The sequence below is a fragment of the Sorex araneus genome, chromosome X, assembly GCF_027595985.1.
Source record: "Sorex araneus isolate mSorAra2 chromosome X, mSorAra2.pri, whole genome shotgun sequence".
In the NCBI taxonomy this organism is placed as follows: domain Eukaryota; kingdom Metazoa; phylum Chordata; class Mammalia; order Eulipotyphla; family Soricidae; genus Sorex; species Sorex araneus.
Genome location: NC_073313.1, coordinates 218,582,669 through 218,608,147, shown reverse-complemented (window position 1 = coordinate 218,608,147; position 25,479 = coordinate 218,582,669). Strand labels below are relative to the sequence as shown.

The 25,479-nt window shown below is 35.7% G+C and overlaps 1 protein-coding gene across 1 annotated transcript in view; it reads right to left on the bottom strand.

Moving 5' to 3' along the window:
- The window catches only part of ZNF804A (zinc finger protein 804A), a 275,346-nt gene that overhangs the window by 34,747 nt on the left and 215,120 nt on the right, over positions 1-25,479 (bottom strand). Inside the window, exon 2 of the mRNA XM_004601211.2 lies at positions 15,517-15,660. Coding sequence (XP_004601268.2) covers positions 15,517-15,660 — 144 coding nt within the window. The remainder of the gene's footprint in view (positions 1-15,516; positions 15,661-25,479) is intronic.

The window sequence follows — 25,479 nt, the reverse complement described above, 5'->3', positions numbered from 1 at the left end:
TAGATTATGATAAGTCACTGTCACTGTCACTGTCACTGTCATCCCCTTGCTCATCAATTTGCTCGAACGGGCACCAGTAACATCTCCATTGTGAGACTTGTTATTACTGTTTTTGGCATATCAAATATGCCACAGGTAGCTTGCTAGGCTCTGCTGTGCGGGCAGGATACTGTCAGTAGCTTGCAGGGCTCTCTGAGCGGGGCGGAGAAACAGAACCTGGGTCGGCCATGTGCAAGGCAAACGCCTTACCCGATATGTATCGCTCCTGCCAGTATAGTGAGATTATGATAAGGAAAGTAAGAATTAGTTTTGTTGTTTTGGAGCCTGTGGTCACTTCCAGGATACTCTTAGACCAGTACTTCCATGTTAGGACTGAGTATGTGGTGATGCTCCACCCCTGCAATGCTGGGGATCTTTCAGGTGAAGCCTGTGGTACTCATGAGCCCCCAGGACTGCACCCAGTGGATTTTTGGGGACTTGTGGCACTGCCCACAAAATGATGCTTGGAGGATCACACAATGCATGCATTGAACCACCCACAACACACTCTAAGAATGTTTTACTTTAGGGCACAGCTCTGGAAAACATATAATTTTTGACTCAACAGATCATAACATAGAGTTGTGTTGTGATCTGAATGACAATTTTAATATTAGTTGTATGAATCACAAATATTATGATTCATTTGTGTCACAAATGACTACTGTTATAAGAACAGAGAACCTGGGGCACTTGTTTGAGACCTTGTTTTCAATCATTATCCTCATATACATAAATTCCTGAGATGATTAGGAGTGATGTATTCTAGGAAATATTTCTATGTGAATACGCCTTGACAAGTTAATATTTCTTTTCCCAAACACCCAATGTCTGCACAAAAATGAGAAAAGATATTATAAATATTATAATATAAAATCCACACATTTTTATTAGTTTTGATTTGAGATCACACCTGTAGATGTTTGCTAGGGCTTATTCCCAGCTCTGGGCTCAAGAGTAATGCCTATTGGTGCTTAGGGACAATATATGGTTTAGGGGCTAGGACCTGGATCAATTGCATGCAAAACAATCACTTTTGTACTATCTCTCTAGCCAGACCACACATTTTAATATTCCATGTTTTTCTATTATTTCACTCATATGTTCATAGTTGTAATAAATTGATGCATCTAATTTATTACAGCATATATTTATGAGTAACCTTTATTACATTTCTAAAGCATAAATTGTTACCTCCCTTAAAAAAGTGGTGTTTGGGGCTGGAGAGATAGCACAGTGTGTAGGGCATTTGCCTTGCACGCGGCCGACCCGGGTTCAAATCCCAGCATCCCATATGGTCCCCTGAGCACGGTCAGGGGTAATTCCTGAGTGCAGAGCCAGGAGTAACCCCTGTGCATCGCCAGGTGTGACCCAAAAAAGAAAAAAAAAAGTAGTGTTTAATGTCTACATAAACTAAAGTACATAGATAAAAAAATACACATACAGTGAAGAAGATGTTTATTAAAGGCTAAGCTGAAAATACATTTTAGATTTACTTACTTCATACTGAGATTACTGAACACTTTAAAATTGGACACAAACAAAAATGAAGGTATAACTTAAACCCCTTGGTGTTTCATTGCTAGAACTGAAATCTCAAGTACATTTCCTTCTATTAGTTCAGAATCATTTAAATTAAATGACCTGAAAGCCTTTGGGGAAAAATTAACCACAGAATTAAAATTGTGCTTTCAGATCAGTGTTGGGTGAGGAAACAGCACAATTCTTTTTGAAAGAATACATCTTACTGTTTATTTCTGTTTCTGTTTTAATGAAAACCTAATTGCATATTTTTTTTTCTTTTCTGGTGATCTCTCTGCTTTTGTTAAATATGTCATATTCATTTTAACATCCCACTGGGATGTTTAAACTTCAAAAATCACTGCAAATGATTTAATAGTATTTTTGGTTCATCAATTTTGCTATGTGTCAAACAAAACATCTGGAAAAAAATTGCTTCACTCCAATTTAATCATTTTTCTGTTTACTTTCATGCTATTTAAAAAAATTCAAAGGAGATAATAGTTAAGAACCTACAATAAGATTCTTCAGAAGGAAATCATCTTCATAAGAATCTACAGAATAGGACAATCTAAGTTAAAGTTGCTGAATGAACAGAGAATTAGCTGAATAGGATATATATTTACATGACATTCTAAGATTTTATGTTTTATTGAAGTATACTTGATGTACATGACCCCTATATTTGTTCCAGGTGAAAACATAATGATTCAATCTGTGATTTAAAGCAATGATAATTTAATATATGCAAGCACTGGGTGTGATCACCAGATAAGCCTAGTCACAATCTACGATAGGCGCAGTACATTATCTTTATAGGTCTAAGATTATTCACTGTCATCTTGTTGCTCATCGATTTGTTCGAGCAGGCACCAGTAATGTCTCTCATTGAGAGACTTATTGTTCCTGTTTTTGACATATCTAATACTCATGGGTAGCTTGCCAGGCTCTGCCGTGCGGAATCGATACTCTCGGTAGCTTGCTGGGCTCTCCGAGAGGGGTGGAGGAATCGAACTCGTGTCGGTTGCGTGAAAGGCAAATGCCCAACCTCTGTGCTAATTTCTCTATTGTTACAAAATATGCTATAAGTATATAATAATTTTCATACATATTTTGGAGCACTGCAGTCTGCCATAATGACCTGTCTATTACATCTTTATTATGATCTTTTTAGTATAGTTTTAGAACTATTTACTTTCTAATGATGAGCACTCTTATAGAGGAAAAATTATCTGAGAATTTCATGACAGATCATCATTTGTGAATGGAATTTTAGGGCATTAAATGACCAAGTGACTTGAACAGTAAGAAATAATTAAAATCTACACATAAAAATTGTGAAATAATTTAGTTCAGGGTTTTGTAGAAATATTTTGACAAGGTCATTGGTCAGAAAAAAAATAGAATAGAGAACAATTTGAAGTAGTAATCATTGTTAATACAATATCACTGAAATAGGTACTCTGAATTTTGTAAGGTTTAGTGTATCCAGAATAGTGGAACATCCAGAACACTAATCAGTGCAATGATAAACACTAGATTATTTTAGATTCTAGTAGTCTAAAATAACACATAAATTCTGCATCAAAAGCTTTAGTGCCATATTCTCAAAAACCGTTTTCTACACCATCTCATGCCCTCCTTTATTCCCACACAAATCATTGTTTCACCTTTTAAAAAAACTGTTCAAAGAAATGCACTATACCAGTATATCTTTTTTTTTTTAAACATATCTAGGGCATACATATAGGAAAGGAAGAGGACAAGCTATCACTATTTGCAGACGATATAATAATATAATTAGAAAACTGTAAAGACTCTACAAAAAAGCTCCTAGAAACAACAGGTTTGTGTAGGAAAGTAGCAGACGACAAAATCAACACCCGAAAGTCTATGGCTTTCTTATGTACAAATATTGCAAGAGAAGAAAGAGACATTAATAAAACAATCTCGTTCACAACAGTACCTCAAAACATAATGTACCTTGGAATCAGCTTAACTAAAGAGATGAAGGACCTATACAAGGAAAATTACAAAACACTATTTCAAGAAATAAAAGAGGACACTAGGAAATGGAGACATATCCCCTGCTCATGGATATCAAAGATTAACATTATCAAAATCCCCAAAGCACTGTCACTGTCACTGTCATCCCCTGGCTCATCGATTTTGCTCGAGCGGGCACCAGTAACGTCTCCATTGTGAGACTTGTTTGTTACTGTTTTTGGCATGTTGAATACACCATGGGTAGCTTGCCAGATTCTGCCGTGGGTACAAGATGCTCTTGGTTGCTTGCTGGACTCTTTGAGAGGGGCGGAGGAATTGAACCCAGGTCGGCCGAGTGCAAGGTGACTACAGCTGTGCAGACCCTATCAGGATACCCATAACATTCTTCAAAGAAATAGAGAAAACACTCCTGAAATTCATATTGGACAATAACCCCCCCCCCCATGAATAGCTAAAGCAATCCTTGGGAAAAAGATTTGTGGCATCACCTTTCCCAACTTCAAACTGTACTACAAAGCAATAGTAATTAAAACAGCACGGTACTGGGTAGAAATAGACCCACAAACCAATGGGATAGAGTTGAATATTCTGTCACAGACTCTCAAATATATGACCATTTAATCTTTGGCAAAGGAGCAATAAATGTGAAGGAGAACAAGGAAACAAGGAAAGCCTCTTCAACAAGTGGTGCTGGGGAAACTGGATAGCTACCTGCAAAAAAAAAAAAAAAAAGAACTGACCTCTGTCTAACACCAGGCACAAAAGTCATATCAAAGTGGATTAAAGACCTCAATATCAGACATGAATCCATAAGGTACATGGAAGAAAATGTAGGCAGAGCCTTCCATGACATTGAAGTTGAAGGCATCTTTAAGGATGAAACACCACTGACCAAGCAAGTGGAAACAAACAAAAACAAATGGGACTACATTAAACTAAGAAGCTTCTGGACTTCAAAAGAAACAGTGAAGAAAATACAGAGAGAGCTTACAGAATGCCAAAGAATATTCACCCAATACCCATCTGATAAGGGATTAATAAACAGTATATACAAGACACTAGTAGAATTGTACAAGAAAAAACCTCCAACTCCTTCAAACAATGGGGTGAAGAAATGAACAGAAACTTCCTCAGAAAAGAAATACAAATGGCCAAAAGGCACATGAAAAAATGCTCCACATCACTAGTCATCAGAGAGATGCAAATCAAAACAACAATGAGATATCATCTCACATCACAGAGACAGGCAAACATTAAAAAGAACAAGAACAACCAGTGCAGGCACAGATGTGGGGAGAAATAGACTCTCTTTCATTGTTGGTACAAATGCTGACTGGTTCAGCCTTTCTGGAAAACAATATGGGCATTCCTGGAAAAACTAGAAATTGAGCTTCCATATGAACCATCAATACCACTTCTGGAAATATATCCTGGGAATGCAAAAAAAAGGACAATAGAAATGACATATGTACTTGTATGTTCATTCCAGCTCTGTTCACAGTAGTCAGAATTTGGAAACAACCCGAGTACCCAAGAACAGACAACGGGTTAAAGAAATTTTGGTGCATCTACACAATGAGATATTATGCAGCTGTTAGGAAAGATGAAATCAGGAAATTTTCTTATAAGTGCATGGGCATGGAGAGTATTATGCTAAGTGAAATGAGCAAGAAAGAGAGGGACAGACATAGTATAATTTCAGTCATTTCTGGAACATAAAATAACACAATATGAGATGGACACCCAAGATCAGTTAGACACAAGGACCCGGATATTGCCCCATAGTTGAAGCCTGTCTCATGAGCTGGGGGAGAAGGCAGCTGGAATAGAGAAGGGATCACTAAGGCAATGATGGTTGGAGAAATCGTTCAGGATGGGAGATGTGTGCTGAAAGTAGATAAAGGACTAAACATGAAAACTCTCAGTAACTGTATTGCACACCATAATGCCCAAAAGTAGAGAGAGAGTACCAGGAAAATTGTCTGCCATGGAGGCAGGAAGGGGATAGGAAAGGGGGGGTTCTGGGGAATTGGTGGTAGGGAATGTGCACTAGTGGAGGGATGGGTGTTTGATTATTGTATGATTGAAACTCATACATAAAAGCTTGTAACTGTATCTCATGGTGATTCAATAAAAGAAAAAAAAAGAAATGTGGTAAACTAATAGATATATTCAATACTAAAATATTCTATTAAAAGGGATAAGTAAAATAATAACTAGTTAATACATTTGCCTCGTTACCTGAATAATTACTTAGTAAGCAATATAAAAACATAATTATTTCAAATTGCAAATTTTTTTTAGATCTCTGACATTCTATTGCTTCATCATTAAATTTTAAATGTATTTTATCATAAAACAATTACTTAGAAATCAGTGACATTTTTTTTTTCTTTCTAGGTCACACCTGGCGACGCACAGGGGTTACTCCTGGCTCTGCACTCAGGAATTACTCCTGGAGATGCTTGGGGGACCATCTGGGATGTTGGGATTCGAACCGGGTCAGCAGTATGCAAGGCAAACGCCCTACCTGCTGTGCTATTGCTCCAGCCCCAATCATCGACATTTTAATAAAAAAATACATGGAAAATAGAAAAAGTATATCATCTTAGACAAGTTCAATCTTTCTAAGAATGTCAACAATGAAAATACTTTGTGTCTAGATTATTCCATATTCTTTTGTATTTCTACCCAGCCTGTTTTATCCACTCTGTCACCAAGTCTTAAATTTTGCTACAAATATTTCTGATATCATATTTATGTCTTAAGCCTAGACTCTTGATAGAAGATATTTTGTTGCCTGTGAAGGGTAAATGCATTTGTTTGGAGGTGTCTGGGACCAACAGGGTCACAACAGAAGTGATGACGGGAGAGACATGCCAGGGATTGAATGCAGGTAGGCCAAGAATAAGGAAAGTGCCTTACTGGCTGTATTACCACTCCAACCTAGAAAAAATTATTTTTTCCAAAGTGGTTGAGACTCACAAATAGACAATGTCCTTAATTTAATATACTCAACTCATGGTTTTGAAGACAGAAGATCAATACAGTTCAGTTTTCTGATAAACTAGCCATTTTTTTTGAGTACACTTCTTTTGGTATGTGGGGTGGGAAGGATGTAGTGGCATGCTGCAATAAAGATTACATGGTCCCCACTTGTTCTGAAACACAGAATGACTTTAAAATCGAATGTCCAAATAGATTGAAGTACATGCTGGATGGAAAACCCCAAGGAAGGTGTTTGAAATGAACTCAAACATGCCTTCCATTTTATCTCATTTTCTTATTAACCTTTAAAGATTATTTTGAAAATAAAAATTTATATTTAATAATCAAGAAATGATATGTCTCTTAGAGATCAGATTCTGAACAGAATTTTAAATTATTTGAACTTGTTCAGATTTGAGAATAACATAACTTTATTTCTAAAGCAGACCCTGCAGAAGCTGTAAATGCTGACACCCCCCACCTGCCTAGAGGCCCCTCCAGAGCAGAACAAATCAGCACAACTTAAGCCCTGAATGATGACATGCTGGGCGAAGGTCACTTCAGTGCCTCTGGGGAGATAGTTCATCCACACTGAAACCACAGAATAAAAAAATCAAAATGTTTGAGGGGCAGCTACAATAAGGCAATCATTCCCTTTTCTATCTCTTCATAGCATCAGTATGACAAATCTCTTAGAGTGAAAATAGCTCTGAATTGCCCATAGACTGCAGGTGAGAGGAGAGACACAGTATGACTTTACTTTAAGGGTAGGCGAACAGGGGAAAGGGTTTAGAGGAAAATCTCCTTTTGCCTGATGCTGAGTTTCCCACTTGGGAAAAAAAAAACAGTTAAAAAAAAGACTTGAGTGCACAGAAAATTATATATTTCCCTCCTATATTAGAGAATCAGAGAGAAAGTGTGGAGTTCTGGATTAAATTCATTCTGATTATGATGGGCACCTAGGCTTAACTATATATTACACTGAATGCTATAGCATTCTCTCTTTTATTCATAAATCATTGGAAGTCATGTAGCTCAGAGTCTATTTATAGGTACAAGAATAGAGAAATAGGAAGGGAAAGATCTAAAAAAAAGCTTCAACACCAAGCTGCGGAGATGCCTCCAGACCCTGTGCCAGGCTGAATCTCATATCTGGCGGTACCCCAGATTAGAACAGGTAGGCCAACCTGCCCAAACAGAGCCCTGACAGTGGAAAACTCCACATTCTTTTTTTTTTTTTTGGCTCTTTGGGTCATACCTGTTGATGCACAGGGGTTACTCCTGGCTCATGCACTCAGGAATTCACTCCTGGCAGTGCTCAGGGGAACATATGGGATGCTGGGAATCGAACCCAGGTCGGCTGCATGCAAGGCAAACACCCTATCGGCTGTGCTACCGCTCCAGCCCCAAAACTCCACACTCTTATCACTGCATCCTCATTGTCCAACTTCACAGGCTCAGGACAAATCTCATCCAGCAACAAATCTGTTGAAAAACTCAGGAATGCAAGTTTTGTGACCAAAATCTTCAGGTTCTCATGGCATCACGGATGGGTGAACTCCCCCAACCACCTGTTCTTCTGGGAATCTGGCAGTCACACCCAGGAACTGCCTCTGGCCCATATAAACTCATTAATCAGCCATAATCCAGAGACTCTAAATAAATCTTGGAAGCAATCAACAAGCTGCAGATATGTTTCTGGACCCCAAAATTACCATCCAGTTAAAATTTTAACTCCAGCTGTATCTATCACCCCATTCAAAATTTCAAAATTCCTAGAGCAACATCTCAAACTGTACATCCCTGATATACCAGGAGTAGCACACCACACTCTTTGGGATGTAAAGTAGAAGGCAACCAATCTAGATTAAGAAAATATTAGCACACAAGGCTTAACTTTTAGCACATTAGTAATTTCTTATATAAGAGCTTAGTGGCTCCAGGGTGAGATACAATAATATTCACATACTTTCTTCTGAGAAAATCTTTTTGGATTATTTTTAGCAAATTATTCATAATAAGAAATATAAAATAAAATATTCAGGCCTGCTTTTGAATGAGAAAGTTGGAAATAATGGTGGTGGTAAGTTGTAATGGTGGTGCATTGGTGTTGGAATTTTGAATATAATAAATCATTGTTAACAACTTTATAAAAATTAAATTAATTTAATTTTTTAAAAAAGTTTCACTACCAAAAAAAAAATTAAAAAAAAAATAAATAAAAAAGTTTCACTACCAGCATATACTCAAACTTTTTACTCCTCAAATGCATTTGATACCCATATATATTCATTCCCTTGTTGGAAATCATTATGCTAAAGCAGGCATCAAGATTTGGACAATCTCACGGGTGAAGCAAATTTAATAAACAAAGATGCAAATGTGTGTCAGAGCAACAAAGTGTGGCAAAAGAGAAAATACCCTGCAAGGGATATGTAAACTTAAAAAAGTTTATAAGAGAATTATAAATCATGTGGCTTTGCAGGGACTATTCTGCTTTAAAAAACAGAATAATATCTTATCTTCAAAATTATACATTAAGTGAGCAGGCTGATTGTTCATCTACAATATACCTGTATGCTCCCAGCTGTGTAAATCCTTTGAACTAAAATGATATATACTAACTTATAGAGAATAGTGTATGTGACTGGAATAAAGGGAAATGAGGAGTCTAGCTAAGTAAAATACCAAGGTGGTCACTCTTTTGGAACTGTTTAGGAAATTTCACTGCCTGGACAGGTGTTTCATCTGCCTCTTTGTTTGTAATTGAAACTGCGGAATAGGACCAAAGTTATTCATCCTACATTTTCATTGAACCAATAAAATGTCTATCTTAATCACATGAGTGGACCATATATGATGACAGCAATTGAACCAAAATTAGCTATGAATAAGGCAAACACCTTAACAGTTCTCTCTGACCACTCTATTCATAACTTTATTATCATCTGAATACCAAATTTTTCTTATTAGGCTCATTGCAGATAAAACTTGGAGATTCTAACTTGTTATTTTATTGTCTTTCCTAAATATTTCTTGTGATACATATCTGTGTAGTTGGTATTATCAATTTTGCTTGCCTTGGATAAGGTGAAACCTATATTTGAATCCTGAGTACAGCCAGACATCACTCCAGAGCACCACTAGGTATGGTCCCACTAGTACTTCTACCACCACCACCACCACCACCACCACCACCACCACCACCACTACTACTACTACTGGTCACTGTCACTGTTATCCCATTGCTCATCAATTTGCTTAAGCAGGCACCAGTAACGTCTCCATTGTGAGACTTGTTGTTACTGTTTTTGGCATATTGAATAAGCCTCGGGTAGCTTGCCAGGCTCTGCTGTGAGGGACTACTACTTATACTACCAAAAAAGAATTGTCTTAATAAATAACAATTTAAAAGCAAAACACAACACAAAGTATCACTTGAGATATCTATATCACATAAAGTCAAGAAAAACTTTTCTAGATTTTCACTTTAAGCTGCTTACCTGACATTTCATTTGCTTATTGCATGAAGGATGCCATCTTTCCGAAAATAAGGAAAATTAGTCAGCAATATAGTGATTTGTGTGAAGGATCTGTTTTTTCCCATCAATCTACTGTCTGTCTACATCTGAACAAATTTTCAAATGTGAATTGTATCTTTGTGTCAGTTTGAGATTTTATTCTCTTCAATGATCTATAGATGGATCAATAAAGCACTGTTGCTATAAATTACTGTTATATATAAGTGACATGGTATTTAGTAGGCTATTCCACTCTAGGTTGTCTCTTTGCACTGTGCATTTACAAACATGCATGTATTATATATGTTTACATATAGATTTAAGATTTAGATTATGAGATTAATTTGAAAAATCAAGTTCAATTTTAGTAAAAAATTCTGTGATCAGTTTATAAGCAAACATATCTTGGGAACTCAACCTGCTTGGGAATATATGAAATATAATATTATCATACTTTTTCTGGTTTAATTCATTAAAGAGTGATCATAATTCTCTTAATAAAGAATCATTTAACATATGGAGACAGGGGGAGAGGGGGAAAGGGGAGTATACCAAGGATATTGGTGATAGGGAATGTGCACAGGTGGAGGGATGGGGGTTTGATCATTGTGTGACTGTAACCCAAACATGAAAACTTGTAAGTATTTCATGATGAGTCAATAAAATTTAAAAAAATAGAATCATTTAACATTTTTAGGTGTGTAAATAAGTTTTTAATAAGGTTTGCTTTTCTTCTAATTGTCATGCATGATAAAAACTATTTGCTATAGGTACAAGATGTAGTAGTCAGTTTTCTAATCTTCTATTAGAATAAAATCACATATTTAAATAATATAATTAGAAATTTTTATACTTTAACATAAATTCTGCTTCTGTTTATTATGTTTTGTTTTTACTGTAGGACCTCAATATATATTTAAACTATTCAAAACATTTGTTCAGAACACTTTCAGAACACTTTTAGTTTATAATAACTACAAGTGCTTCCTATTTTCTGAATTCTCCATTCACTTTTGTTCTCCATTTACAATGAAGACACCAGGTCAAATTAATTATTATTTTTACATTTTACATTTTACAGTTCTTACTTTTACAAGAAAACAATCTGATTAATTTCATGAGAGGAATTTGTTAATTCACTATATTATTTCCTTCGATGTGTCCCTATTAATTTACAACTTAATCCTTTAATTTCAAGTTATAGATTGGTTTTATTAATTTTTATATATTAATTTTAAATCCATCCATGGTTGATAATTTTATTAACTATAATTTCCCTTTTGTTCATAAAACATTTCATAATACTTTATGTGTGTATCCACAAATTATATATAATCCATATGCAGAATGATTCTATATACATTGTTCTTTCACTTTTGTATTATTGACTTTGAATTTTAGTATTTTTCTCTTTATTATTAAAATTTTTAATTCTTTTGTCATATTACTCAAAAACGAAATAGCTTGCTTTTCTGGCAGAGGGGGTTGGAGTGATGAGCAGGAAGTGTCTCACATGCAGTGCTCAGGAAGACAAAATGTGCCTCCTGTGGTTCTCGCCAAATCTGTTGTGGTTCAGTGTGAGTGTGCTGGCTTCTCATGGGCTCCTACGGCTACACTCTGCAGAGCACAGGTCCTGGGGATCCCCATTTGACATTCTGGGCAAAATGTGGTATCAGACTGACTTGGGCTTGAGTACCTGCTTGGTGTATCCTTTGATGTACCAACTCTTCTGTAATTCTATTTGAATTTTTAGAAAAATATATTTATATTCAAATAATTTTAAATAATTATTCATCACTACTTGAAAAAATGTGATTTAAAGATGATTGCTGGACTAGAGCCTTTACTTATTGGATTCCACGGGACGTCAAAAGTACGCCTGTCCACCCACCTACGAGATGGTCAGACTTCTTCATCAAGACCCTGAAGGAACGATTTGAAACTCTTCATGTTCCTGGAGCAAGCAGACGCCATTGGGCTACACTAGCACGTGACAGGGAAGAATGGAGACATTATTGTCACCCGCTTGAGCAAATCAATGAGAAATGAGATGACAAGTGATACAAGTGATACTTGAAAATTTGTTTGTTAGTAACAGTTTTAGATATCCAATGCTTTAAATACAGCCTTACTATTTGTATCAGTGTCTTCCATCAATAATCCAAGGTTCTCTCCATCTCCTATTTTACCATTGATGGCAAAAGCCCTGCTTGCCCTCAGAGTTCAGAGAACTAAGTTTTGTGGTCTGTATCTTTTCATGTAGCACTGTAGCACTGTCCTCCTGTTGTTAATGGACTTGCTGGAACAGGCACCAGTAATATGTCCATTGTGAGGCTTGTTCTTACAGTTTTTGGCATATAGAATATACCATCGGTAGTTTGCCAGGCTCTGCCTGTATTTATACAAATAACTGCAAGTATTAATAAGAAATAAACTTATTTTTAATATGTATAACTGAAGGGAAGCAAAAAGCAATATAGATGTCCCTTGGAGACAAAGTGTCTCCATGTGTTAATCTCCCCAAGAGAATTGCCTCCGCTGAAATGTTTTACCTCTGTAAATGACCGATCACACCTAAGTGCAGTCCCATATCTCAACCCCCTTCAGATGTTTTGTTACAGATGCTAGCAGCTCTCCATTAAAAGGGTCATTTTTACTATCAGACTGTGGTCCGAGTCTCATTGTTCCTCTGTTGAGAGCTGGGGAGGCAGCTCTCAACCACCCAACGCATGCGTCATGCACCTGTACACTTTTTGAACTCTCACTTGCCATAGCGGTTTTATGGTTTTGTATACATATTATACATAGTCTCTTCACCACTTCTTCACTGAAATGTCCTAGACTCTTAACTACTGTCCTTTTGTTATTTCCGGTTAGTTTCTTAATCCCACCTCATTGCATCCGCTTTTTCCTTAACGTCCTCATTTCTATAACCCAGGGACAAGGATTCGCCAAGATATACTCCATGAGTCAGACAAAACAGCTCTAATGATTACCTAGATATTTTTGACTCTTGTAGCCTTTCTTGATGCAAAAGAAGCTTTCTGTGTTAAGACGCATAAGTGAAGGCATACTGATATTGTCCTAAGCACTCTATAAGAAAATATAAAATTTCTTTTCTAAGACAATAAGCAGTATCTAAAAAAATAAAAAAATAACTCAGGACTAAGATCTTACTGTTTTTCACATATACTATAAGTGAGTTCATGCATATTTACTAATTTATCTTCCAGTAATAATTAAGATAATTGTTTTTTTGTTTTCCTAAGGAAGGTAATTGGCAGTTGTTGGTCTTATTCCCCCATTAGTCCTCCTCCCTGAATACCCTTGGAATCATGTCTCCACAGGGAGAGAATGCAGTAGGTATGTGTCTAATCTGACATTACTATTCGGTTTTAGAATCACGTGGAGGTTTTCCTACCTTAAAACTAACAATGCTAATAATAATGACTTTAAGAATGTCTCTTTTTTAAGCAATGTTTTCTATGAGAAATAGAAAAGATGACTTTGCCTTTTATATTGGATAATGTTTTATGAGTGTTTTGATTGAAAATAACAATAAACATTAAACTAGATTTTTTGGGGTTTATCTTCTGGAGTTCATTTATTAATAGCTAATTGAAATTCAAGAATAAGAAATACAGATGTGTTGTTGGAAAATCTTTGACCCCCAAACCATTCAGATTCAAATTCTTATTTCTACACTTAATTTTCTTTCAGCAACTATATGATACTGACGTGTTGAAAATTAAACTCATTAAGTATATTTTTAATTCACATGAAAATAATCATCATGATCATCATCATCCCATTGATCATCGATTTCCTCGAGTGGTCTCAGTAACGTCTCCATTTGTCCTAGCCCTGATATTTCAGAAGCCATTCTTTACTGGTCTTTCCCAATGGTGCTGCACTGGAGGCTCTTTCAGGGTGAGTGGAATGAGACCCAGCATTGTTACTGATTTGGGCATATGAAGACACCATGGGGAGCTGGCCAAGCTCTTTCCTGAGGGCAGGAAACTCTCAGTAGCTTGCCAGGTTCTACAAGAGGGAGAAGTAGGCTATAAGATGTCGCTTCCGGGAGCTTAGTTTTATAGTCTATGGATGTTGGCCGTTGATGGGATTACACAGGCACCAGGGGCAGTTTCTGGGTGTGACCGCCTAGCTACTGGAAAATGAGGCATCTGGGTGGAAGAGGCCCAGTCCCGATCTGAGAAGGCTTGGAAATCTCAGCCTCGGGTCCCACACACCTGGGTTCCTCTGCCAGTTCCTTCATGCGTAAGGCTTGTCCGAACGTGTGGAAAGGGGCCTTGAGCATGGCTGTGGCTGGGTTCCGGAGGTCTCACCTGCCAGGGCTCTGCTTGGGGCAGGGAGGGAAACTCAACACACCCCCTCCAATGGGCCCTGGTGAAGACAGTCAGGCACTGGGGCAAGAGGCTCTGGTTATAACACTCAGGGGATAGTGTTGAAAATAATGCCATCAGCTTGTGGGCGGGAAAAATAGTTAAAGTGGCCCATTTGCTTACGGTAGTTTTATTATAAAAAGAGCAAAGGAATAGAGGCATTCAAAAACAGAGAAACATCCGCACAGATTGATAAACTAGCCACTTGTCTAAATCTAGCTATGTAGTGCATCCCAGGGGTGGGCCCCTATGGCTGACCTGGAGGAGGGGTGTTGGTCTTCCTCTGGAAACAAGAGTTCAAAAGTAACACTGGGTGGGAATTTTGGGGAATGCAATGTAAATAATAATTTTATATTATTATAAAATAATATATAGATCTACTTATGAGTTATAGCTAAAAAATGCATACTGATGTGCACATTATATCAAGTTAACTTAATAGCATATAAAGTTGCATTTTTGCTGTATAAGAAAAAGAAATCTATATTATTAACTTCAAGTCTGATATCAATAACTATATAGCATGTTAAAATCTTGGATTCACAATTGCTAAGGATATTAAAATAATAAAAAATTAACTAAGTCATACAAACTGCTTAATAGTCGTACTGTTCTTATTATGTTACCAATTTCTTATCTTTATTACCTTATCAATTTCTTCACATTTTGTGGAAGTTAACATGACAAATGTTTTCTATAATAAAATATTACTAGACTAATTTATATTTGATGGAGATAATTGACTAGTTTTAATTAATAAATTAGACGATATATGATGACCACCTGTAGAATATAATTTTCAAATTACTGTCAATAAATAAAAGTCAACTAATGCTATTTGTTTGGTTAGTATTTATTTCAGTTTTACTTTTGGTGCTTAAGAAATACATTTATGTTACAATTATTAAATTATCATGCAGAATAGCAACTTTAAAAATAGTACAACAAAAATTCAAATATTATATTTGTATCACCTACATAATTCACGTTTTTGCAAGAGTTCAGCAATACCTTATATTTTAGACACTTCTTCTTACCTGCTTGTGTGCATGGTCATAGGAATTAATGTGATTGTCAAACTCCTGATGCTTATAATATTGCTTGTCACATAGTTCACAGTAAAAATTGGCCTTGAGGTCTTCTAGAGCTTTTGCTATGGTATTCTCTTTCTCAGCATAATCCTAAAAAAAATTAAAAAAATTCAAGGAAGGAAGCAATTAGTTTTCTTTTGAGTTCACTTTGTTCTGATATTTGTCAACTTTAACATACTAATTAAAACTATAATATAACTGAGAAAAATAAAGTCACCTTATAAGTGAGTTTAAGAAAATAAAAGGTAAGTGGTATTAAGAGCCAAAATAAGTAGTGGTGAAATAAATAAAATTATATATGGAGTTTGAAAACCCTCGAAAAAAGTAGAAGTCTTTCCTTGGTAAGTCTTGTTATGCTACCATCACCGTCACGGTCATCCCATTGCTCATCAATGTGTTCGAGCAGGCACCAGTAACGTCTCTCATTGTGAGACTTACTGTTGCTGTTTTTGGCATATTGAATACGCCATGGGTAGCTTGCCAGTCTCTGCTGTGCGGCCGCAATACTCTTGGTAGCATGCCGGGCTCTCTGAGAGGGGCGGAGGAATTAAAAAGGGTTGGCTTAGTGAAAGGCCTTACCGCTGTGCTATCGCTCCAGCCCATGTTACCATAGAAAAGAAAAATAATTAAAATCATGTGGCATGATTATTTAGCAATTCTTTTAAAAAAAAAAACTTTTTAATTGAGTCACTGTGAGATAGACCCTTACAAAGTTGTTCATGATTGGATTTCAATCATAGTGTTCAAACATCCATGCCTCCACCAGTGTACATTTCTCTGTATTAGTGTCCCCAGTTTCCCTCCCCCCATCAGCCCCCACTGCACACTGCCTATCTGCCTCTCTATGGCAGATGAATCTCTCTCTCTCCCTTTCTCTCTCTCTCTCTCTCTCTCTCTCTCTCTCTCACACACACACACACACACACACACACACTCTGTCACTCTCCTTTTGGGCATTATGGTTTGTATTATTGATAGAGAAAAGTTATCAAGAATATCGGTATGACAATAGTAGCTGACAATGATCACCCTGGACAAGAACTGAGTGTTACAAACCATAAGGTACATTGAAGACAAGGTCGGCAAAACCCTCCACGATATTGAAGATAAAGGTATCTTCAAAGATTACATGCAACTGGCCAACCAAGTGGAAACAGAGATCAACAAATGGGACTACATTAAACTAAAAAGCTTCTGCACCGCAAAAGATACAGTGACCAGAATACAAAGACTATCTACAGAATGGGAAAGGATATTTACACAATACCCATCAGATAAGGGGTTGATATCAAGGGTATATAAAGCACTGGTTGAACTCTACAAGAAGAAAACATCCAACCCCATCAGAAAATGGGGTGAAGAAATGAACAGAAACTTTCCCAAGGAAGAGATACGAATGGCCAAAAGGCACATGAAAAAGTGCTCTGCATCACTAATCATCAGGGAGATGCAGATCAAAACAACCACGAGATACCACCTCACACCACAGAGACTAGCACACATCCAAAAGAACAAAAGCAACCGCTGTTGGAGAGGATGTAGGGAGAAAGGGACCCTTCTACACTGCTGGTGGGAATGCCCACTGGTTCAGCCCTTTTGGAAAACAATATGGACGATTCTCAAAATATTAGAAATTGAGCTCCCATTTGACCCAGCAATGCCACTGCTGGGAATATATCCCAGAGAAGCAAAAAAGTATAGTCGAAAGGACATCTGCACTCATATGTTCATCGCAGTGTTATTTACAATAGCCAGAATCTGGAAAAAACCTGAGTGCCCTAGAACAAATGACTGGTTGAAGAAACTTTGGTACATCTATACAATGGAATACTATGCAGGTATTAGAAAAAATGAGATCATGAACTTTGCATATAAGTGGATCAGCATGGAAAGTATCATGCTAAGTGAAATGAGTCAAAAAGAGAGAGACAGATATAGAAAGATTGCACTCATCTGTGGAATATAGAATACAGAGTAGGAGACTAACACCCAATAATAATAGAAATAAGTACCAGGAGGTTGACTCCATGGCTTGGAAGCTAGCCTCACATTCTGGGAAAAGGGCAGCTCAGATAGAGAAGGGAACACCAAGCAAAATGTGGTTGGAGGCCAAGTGGGGGAGGGTGAAGTGTGATGAATGTAGACTAGAGACTGAACACAATGGCCACTCAACACCTTTATTGCAAACCACAGCACCTAATTAGAGAGAGAGAACAAAAGAAAATACCCTGCCACAGTGGCAGGGGGGGTGGGGGAGATGGGATTGGGGGGGTGGGAGGGATGTTGGGTTTATTTGTGGTGGAGAATGGGCACTGGTGAAGGGATGGGTTTTCGAACTTTGTATGAGGGAAATATGAGCACGAGAATGTATAAATCTGTAGCTGTACCCTCACTGTGACTCACTAATAAATAAATAAATAAAAAAGAACTGAGTGTTAAAAGTAGGTTAAGGGATATTCTTTATTTTGCAATGCTTTGTTAATAAAACACTTATAAATTCTGAAAAAAGGCACATATTTGTACATAAATATTCATTTGTTTTATTTATATAAGTGTTTCTTTAAATATCTCTATAATAACTTATTCATTCTAACTAGATTTTGCATGTCTGTTTTTATGTTGAGCCACAGAAATTTAGGTTGAACATTAAAAAAACCCCTACACTATTTAAAAATAAGATATTCCTCTGAAAGTTGTTTCCCTATGCTGAGAAGGATTAAATTATATAAGTAGTTTCCTTTCATCACACTCACAGTAAACAAAGATAACTTGCAATCAATCTACTGAAAAAAGAAAAATGTAGTCAGTTATAATTAGCTTCCATTTATGAAACAGATAGCAAAATGTTTGGCTCTGTCTTTTGAGTTTTCTTAAATCTTAATTTGCCTTATATTCTGTACTTGCTTAAATGAGTACATAAAGATATTAATGCATTTTACATGGAGGAACATTGTTTAAGTCTTTCTATGAAGTGCTACCATGAAGAGGACCTAACATCAATCCTACCATAGAAAATGCTATTTCTAATAGTCATATTATTTCATTCATTACTTCACATTTATTTTCTTAGGCTCTGCGATGAAGAGATAAAGTTCCATAGTAATCTCTATGTAACAAAAATTGTTTTCACATTAAAAATCACAAAGTATAAATGGCTTATAGCTATTTTTCTACAGGCTGGAGTGGGTCACACCTGGTGTGGCTTGTGGATTTCCATCTCTCAATGGAAATCGTTTTAAAATTGGACGTATAATGCTAAGGACTGAAATAAGGCTCCACTCCTGAAAAGCATGGGTTCAACCTTGTGAGCCAATGCCATGGTAAATGCATGTTGTTTTAATACTAAAGTAATTTCTATAACATTTTAAAGGATTTATTAATTTCCATTTAATTTATGTTCCAGAATTTCCTTATTTTGTACTATAAATAGGTGACATCACATATCATAAAGTTCATATTGATATGCATGTATACCTTGAAATAATAACAAACACATTTGCTGAAATAGATGCTAGCATATTTAATACAGATTTATTGTTATGTTTTATAAGTTATGCAACTGTACCAAAAGAAGTGATGAATTAAAAAAACATTCAAATTATATATGTAATTGATGAGGTTTGGTAGCTGTTAATTTTTTCAGAACATTTGTAAAATACTTTTAATACTGTTTTGTTTCCTTTAGTTTTAAAAACCTAGTTTTAAAACATTAAAATTTATTTATATTAAGTCGATCTATGCTGGTTATAGAGTTACAGTAACTTAAATTGTAATAACCTTTAAAATTATTTCAGAATAATATTTGTGAATTATACAATTAAAATGAAACAATAATTAAGTAGTATAATTTCATAACTAAAGAGTGCAGAGCAGAGATAAAATTCCAGTCAATATGGGTTATTTTATAATGGCAATAATTTTGTACTCAAAGCAGAATTAGCTCTTAAACAATATCCTTGAATGAAAACTTGACAAACTAATTGATTAACCATTAATAATAATAATAGTTAAACTACTAACTATATATATTTGGCTGTTTTGTATGGTTAAATATTCATAATTTCATGTCTTCCTAAGATGAATACTCCTCCAGTAAGCAATAATACTTCATTAGTTATTCTTTCACAGGGGAAAACTTTCAGCAATCTGGAGACTTTGTTCTTTAAACGTATTATTTTAAGCATAGAACTAAAAGAAACTCAAGGGGGGCAAGTAATAGTTAAAAGGATAGAACACTTGATTTCTATGTATCCTACCTGGGTTTCATCCCTGGTAGTAAAATCATAGTAAAATCATAGTAAAATCATCCTGAGCATGCCAGGAGTGATCCCTGACCACATAGTTAGGAGATAATCATGAGTATCATAGTTGTGGGCCCGAAGTCCCAACCCTCAAGAAAAATGAGAGAAAAAAAGTCTAGGAGCCATAAAAACTATTAATTCAGTACTTATGTCTGGGAAGTCACTGAAAAACTATGTATGAACTCATTTAAATCTAACTAAAATTACAGAGATGTAATTTGTATTCTAAATTATAAACAGAGATGTAAAATGTTTTCTAAACACTTCTTCATTTTACAGCTCAAAAGTTAAATAATTAGCTCAATGATTTATAATGAATAATTATGTGATCTTTTTTTCATACCAGATAATCTGGTTTATAGCATTTTATTATGTTTAGACTTTTAAAACACATGCAAACATGCAAAAACTGGAGAGTACAATAATCTTATAACCTGAATTTCAGATTAAATAATTTCACTCAGGCCCAATATAACTGTAATTTCCCTGTTCTATCTAACACGGTTTCCTTGCCCAGATTATATTGAAATTACCAACTCCATATATTGTTATATGCAAATATTTCTATGTATATGTATAAAAGAGGAATTTTAATGAAAACATTCATGAAACTGGTATCAGTCATAGATAAACAAAATCAATAAAGAAACTGCAATCAATCTTGTAATCATGACAAATACATTTGCTGGAATAGATGTTGGCATATTTAAATACAGATTTATTGTTATCTCTTATTAGTTATGCAACTGCACCAAATTATCAACATCCAGTGTGTTCAAATGACTATAATTGTCTGATATTTGTAATGTGTTTTTTCAAAATGAATTCATAAAAGACTCATATTTGACCATAATCTGGTATGGATCTTAGTTTCTTTTATTCTATAAATATATCCACTGTTTGCATTACTCCCCATTGCAATTTATTTTTCATTTATAATTCATAGTAAAAAAGCTTCAGTTATACATGTTATAAAAATAAAGCAACAAACTATTAAATCATCAGCAGAAATGCAATAATGCTAATATTTGAACAGATTTTTCTCTTGAGAGCTACCTTTAGCTCTCTTTGTTTCTATCTTCTAAAATACTAAACATGTTCTTGGCTGGAGTTGAGGTTATATTGGATTGAACAGTGAAATAATTTTGTGGCAAAAACCTCTTATTGGGGGGAATTCGTTCCACATCCAGTGTTTCTCAGGAGACAAAATGTGATTCTGGGGATTGAATCCTAGTCATCTGCTTGCTAGGCAAGTTCTCTTTCTGCTTGATTATGCCTGCGCCTGGTGGCAAGAACTTTCATACTGATTTGAATGTAATATGTTGTCAGAACTATACTCTAAAAAAAATCTAAAAAAAAGTTAGTAGTATAAAAGGACAGTTCATTGTATGGGTGTCATGACTAAAATCTTTATGTTTGAAACACTTAAGAAAAACTGGGGCCAGACCTAGTTTTTAGAATCAAGGGTTACTTAATGCTCTTTGTTTAAAGAATCATTCATATGTGGAATGGCACAAGAGTAAGAGTTGGCAGCAGCAAAACAAGCACTGTCAGTCTTGTACTACTTATCCTGTTAGACACATTGAACAAAGTGTGTTGATAAGATCAGCTATTATCAGCTTAATTTGCACTGATGCTCTATGGTGCCTCATTCCTTCAACTGTGGATGGTACTGAATGAATGATACTGATGATACTGGAGGAGAATAACTGTTGTTACAAAGCCTAGTAACACATATTTAACACATTCATACACTAGAAATGTAATAAATGCATTTGAATACATTTTAAAAATGCAGAATCACTTATATCATCACCCTAACTTATTCCCTCTATCTAAAAAAATCTGTTTTGTTCAAATAGTTATGAGTTCTTCAATGTTTCACTAGGTCTTCAATGTCCCACTATAAAGCTAAGGGGGAGGTTTATTGTATCTGGTCAGGGAATGCACAGCTTTCTAATTTCACAAACACCTAAAAACAAAAATGTGTGGTCTTTAAGGAAAGCAGGAAAGAATCCCAAAGTTTTTATCAGCTTTTTATATGCTACTTTAACAACAATGTGAATATCCAACAAATGTGCAAACTTGAGAAGTGAAACTTCCGCAGATCAGCAAATTGAAACAGAGAAGTTGGTGGTTGCAGGAAGGAGCATAGATTGAGAGAGTGGTGGAAGTGGAGAAGAAAAAATATTTAAAATGGTCGCACTTCATGGTAGCAAAAGCTTTACATATTATGTCAAATGGTAGGAAGTATCTCTTAAAAGTGTGCTTTTGTAAACTTGTCTGAGAAATGTGAACCTCGGGAGGGCAGGAATTTTGTGCATACTCAGTTGACTACTGAATCTCTAATGCTTTTAGCTTGCCTGCACTGGTAGACACTTAGCAATTAATAAAACAGGAAAATCAATCCTTTTGTTTTGAAGGTATATAAAAAGCAAACAGAACATCAATTAGCAGAATAGGATGAGGGTATTATTTAAATCGGTGTATGTCTGCTTTGGGTTTTGGTACTTAGACATTTGGGGAAAACTTTAGACTTAATACAAAGTTATGCTACATACATATTGTCATTGCTAAATAGTAGATGCTAATAAATATCTATTTAATATTTCTATTTTTATAAAGATATGAACTGAGAACTGTTAATATATGATTATTTTCAAAATTAAACAAAATATTTTTATGACTTCATATGTACTTTGGAAAATTCTTTCTTTCTGTCTCTATGTCTATCTGTCTATCTCTCTCTTTTTCTCTCTCTTCTCTCTCAATTCTCTTTCCCTTTCTCTATCTCTTCCACATAATCCCATTAGAATAAAAACATCCTTGTAATTTACTCCCAGAAAAAAATTTACTTTTATTATTTAAAGAAAGGAAACAAAAAAGTTAAATTTTGATTATAAAACAAAGATGATAAAATATTCCTAGGAAAATACCTACATAAATAGGTAGCATTTTATTTGGCAATCCATGATATCTATTTCCTATATCCTAGGATCATATATTTACTCCACTTGAAACTGTCCAGGGACCAGAGATAAAATTTAAGTGGTACAGCACATGTTGAGCATGTATAAGACACTGTATTTAGTCCCTGGCACAGCAAGACTCCTAGAGCTCTCTCTCTTGCAGCCCTGATTCCCTCTATGCCCACAACAACCCTGTTCCATTGAGTCTGAGTACCGCACAGTCTGGCTGAGAATGAAAGCATCTGGCATATTCTTTTGGTGTGAGAATCACCGCTAGGTGTGGCTCATGTAAAAAGTCTCTAATACTATCCCATCATTACTAGGGCAACTATCCTCACAATAAATCACAAGTCCAACTCTGCCTGCTTCCTGACAACAACTTGTCTTAATTTTCTCTTTCTTACAATTCTTTAGCCAACTTTATTTTCTTTATGATTTTTAAGCTTCATGAATCTGTATGATTTTTAAACTTCATAAATATGTATGAAAACAATCTCCACGCCAGGTTGTTTTCACTCAGGATGCCCTAGAGGGGGACGGGTGAGAACTCTCCCCATCCTAAGGGACCCAGCCCTGCCAGCCGACCTCCACTACCCAACCGCCGCCACGCTCCAGGTCAGTTTCCGGACCATGCAGCTGCTTTGCCGCTGTGCTACACATTATATGATACTTCTTACCCATTTCCCATAATTACCACATCATATTTTATGGAGTTCAGACATAGGCAACAAATCATAGAGAGTAATGTGTGTGTGTGTGTGTGTGTGTGTGTGTGTGTGTGTGTTTACATACATACCTCTCAGAGAGCCCAACAAGCTTCCGAGAGCATCACGCCTGCATGAACAGTGCCTGGCAAGCTACCCCTGGTGTATTCAATATGCCAAAAACAGTAACGATAACACTCATTTTCCAGACCCTGAAAGGGCCTCTAGTCATTGGGAAAGATGAGTAAGGAGAGGCTGCTAAAATCTCAGGACTGGGAGGAATAGAGACGTTACTGGTGTCCGCTCAATTAAATTGATGAACAACAAGATGACAGTGACAGTCACAGTGAATCTGTATTCACTTTGGCTCTTGGATTTGTTATTTATTTATTTTTCCTGGGGAATATTCTTAAAACACTTGTTTATACAAAACACTTGTTCATATCTTGTAGATCCTTTCTAAAATACTGTTTTCTTGAAACTGATTTTTCTTATAACATTCAAAAAAAAAGGATTCATCTTATTTTTTATTTTTATCTTCTCTTTTAATGTAGAATAAGGTTTATTCAGGAACACAGCAGTTTTAGAATACCTTTGAACATTGGAGCTTGAAAGCTGTATTAACAATGAGAGAGAGAGAAAGAGAGAGAAAGAGAGAGTACAAAAGAAAGCATGTGGAAAAACTGATGTTAGCTTTTATCATGTTTAAATCCTTTCTGTGTTAGGCAAGAGGGCAACCATTTCAGGGTGGTAAAACTGTGCTATTGTCTCAAAATATGAGTCACTGAATTCTTAAAGTTTAGATTCTTTCATCTCACAGGCTAAAAAATGGATGACAAGATGATTTTTAATAATCTAGATGAGATGGCTAGGGGTTATGAAAGAAAATATCAATTTTATTAAAAGACACATACTATTGAAAAGAAGTAAAATGGAAATAGTCATTTAAGTGTGAAAATTATTTTTTTTTAGGATTCCACAGAAATGCGAACTCATCCATACCACATCAACACTGAGGGCAGCAATTGAATGCTGAATGTGGAGAAGTCTGAGTATTGACAATCATATTTCTACAACACACTAACTCTGGTTATATCAAATGAAACTCAATGTGAGAACTAAGTATACCTTAAGGTTTAGAAAATATACATATTTTTGCTTTTTGGGTCACACCCCGTGATGCACAGGTGTTACTTTTGGCTCTGCACTCAGGAATCACTCCTGGCAGTTCTCAGGGGACCATATGGGGTGCTGGGAAACCATATCAAACCAGGTCGGCTGCGTGCAAGGCAAACACCATCCTGCTGTGCTATAGCTCCAGCCCAGAAAATAATTTTTTTATTAAGATAAATCCAAGTGTTATTGAAATACAACTTAAGGTGGAATAGAGTTCATTTGTAAAGTTTTGTCGATTTTTATTCTGTGATTCTTTAGCTAGAGTCAAACATTTGATAAATAGTATGGTTTCCAAATTAGGCACAAGTAAGGCACAATAAGGCTGTGTCTCCAAGTCTCAGCTGTCAGGGGACACTGTTCCCTTTCACTTGGCTAGAAGCAGTATTATAATGACATTGCCTTTAAATACTTTAGAATCTACATGGACATAAGCAAAGCTGTGGATAATTTTATGCTGAAGATAAACTAGAAAATGAATCTATGTATTTAATTCTTGACATTAACTCATGTGCCTTTATTCTAGCTTATATATAAGTTTGGATTTAATCCTAGGCATAGCTTCCTACCTATCTATCAATAGCATACTGATATGGAAATTGTAGACAGAATATTCAAAGTGACCAGGAAAGCAAAAAATGCTGTCAACCTAGAATTACATATCTAGCAAAAGTATTCCTCACAAATGAAGCAGAAGTGAACTCTCAGAAAAACTAAAAGTGCCAGACAGATTAAGAGAAATACTTCTCTAGAAAAAAAATT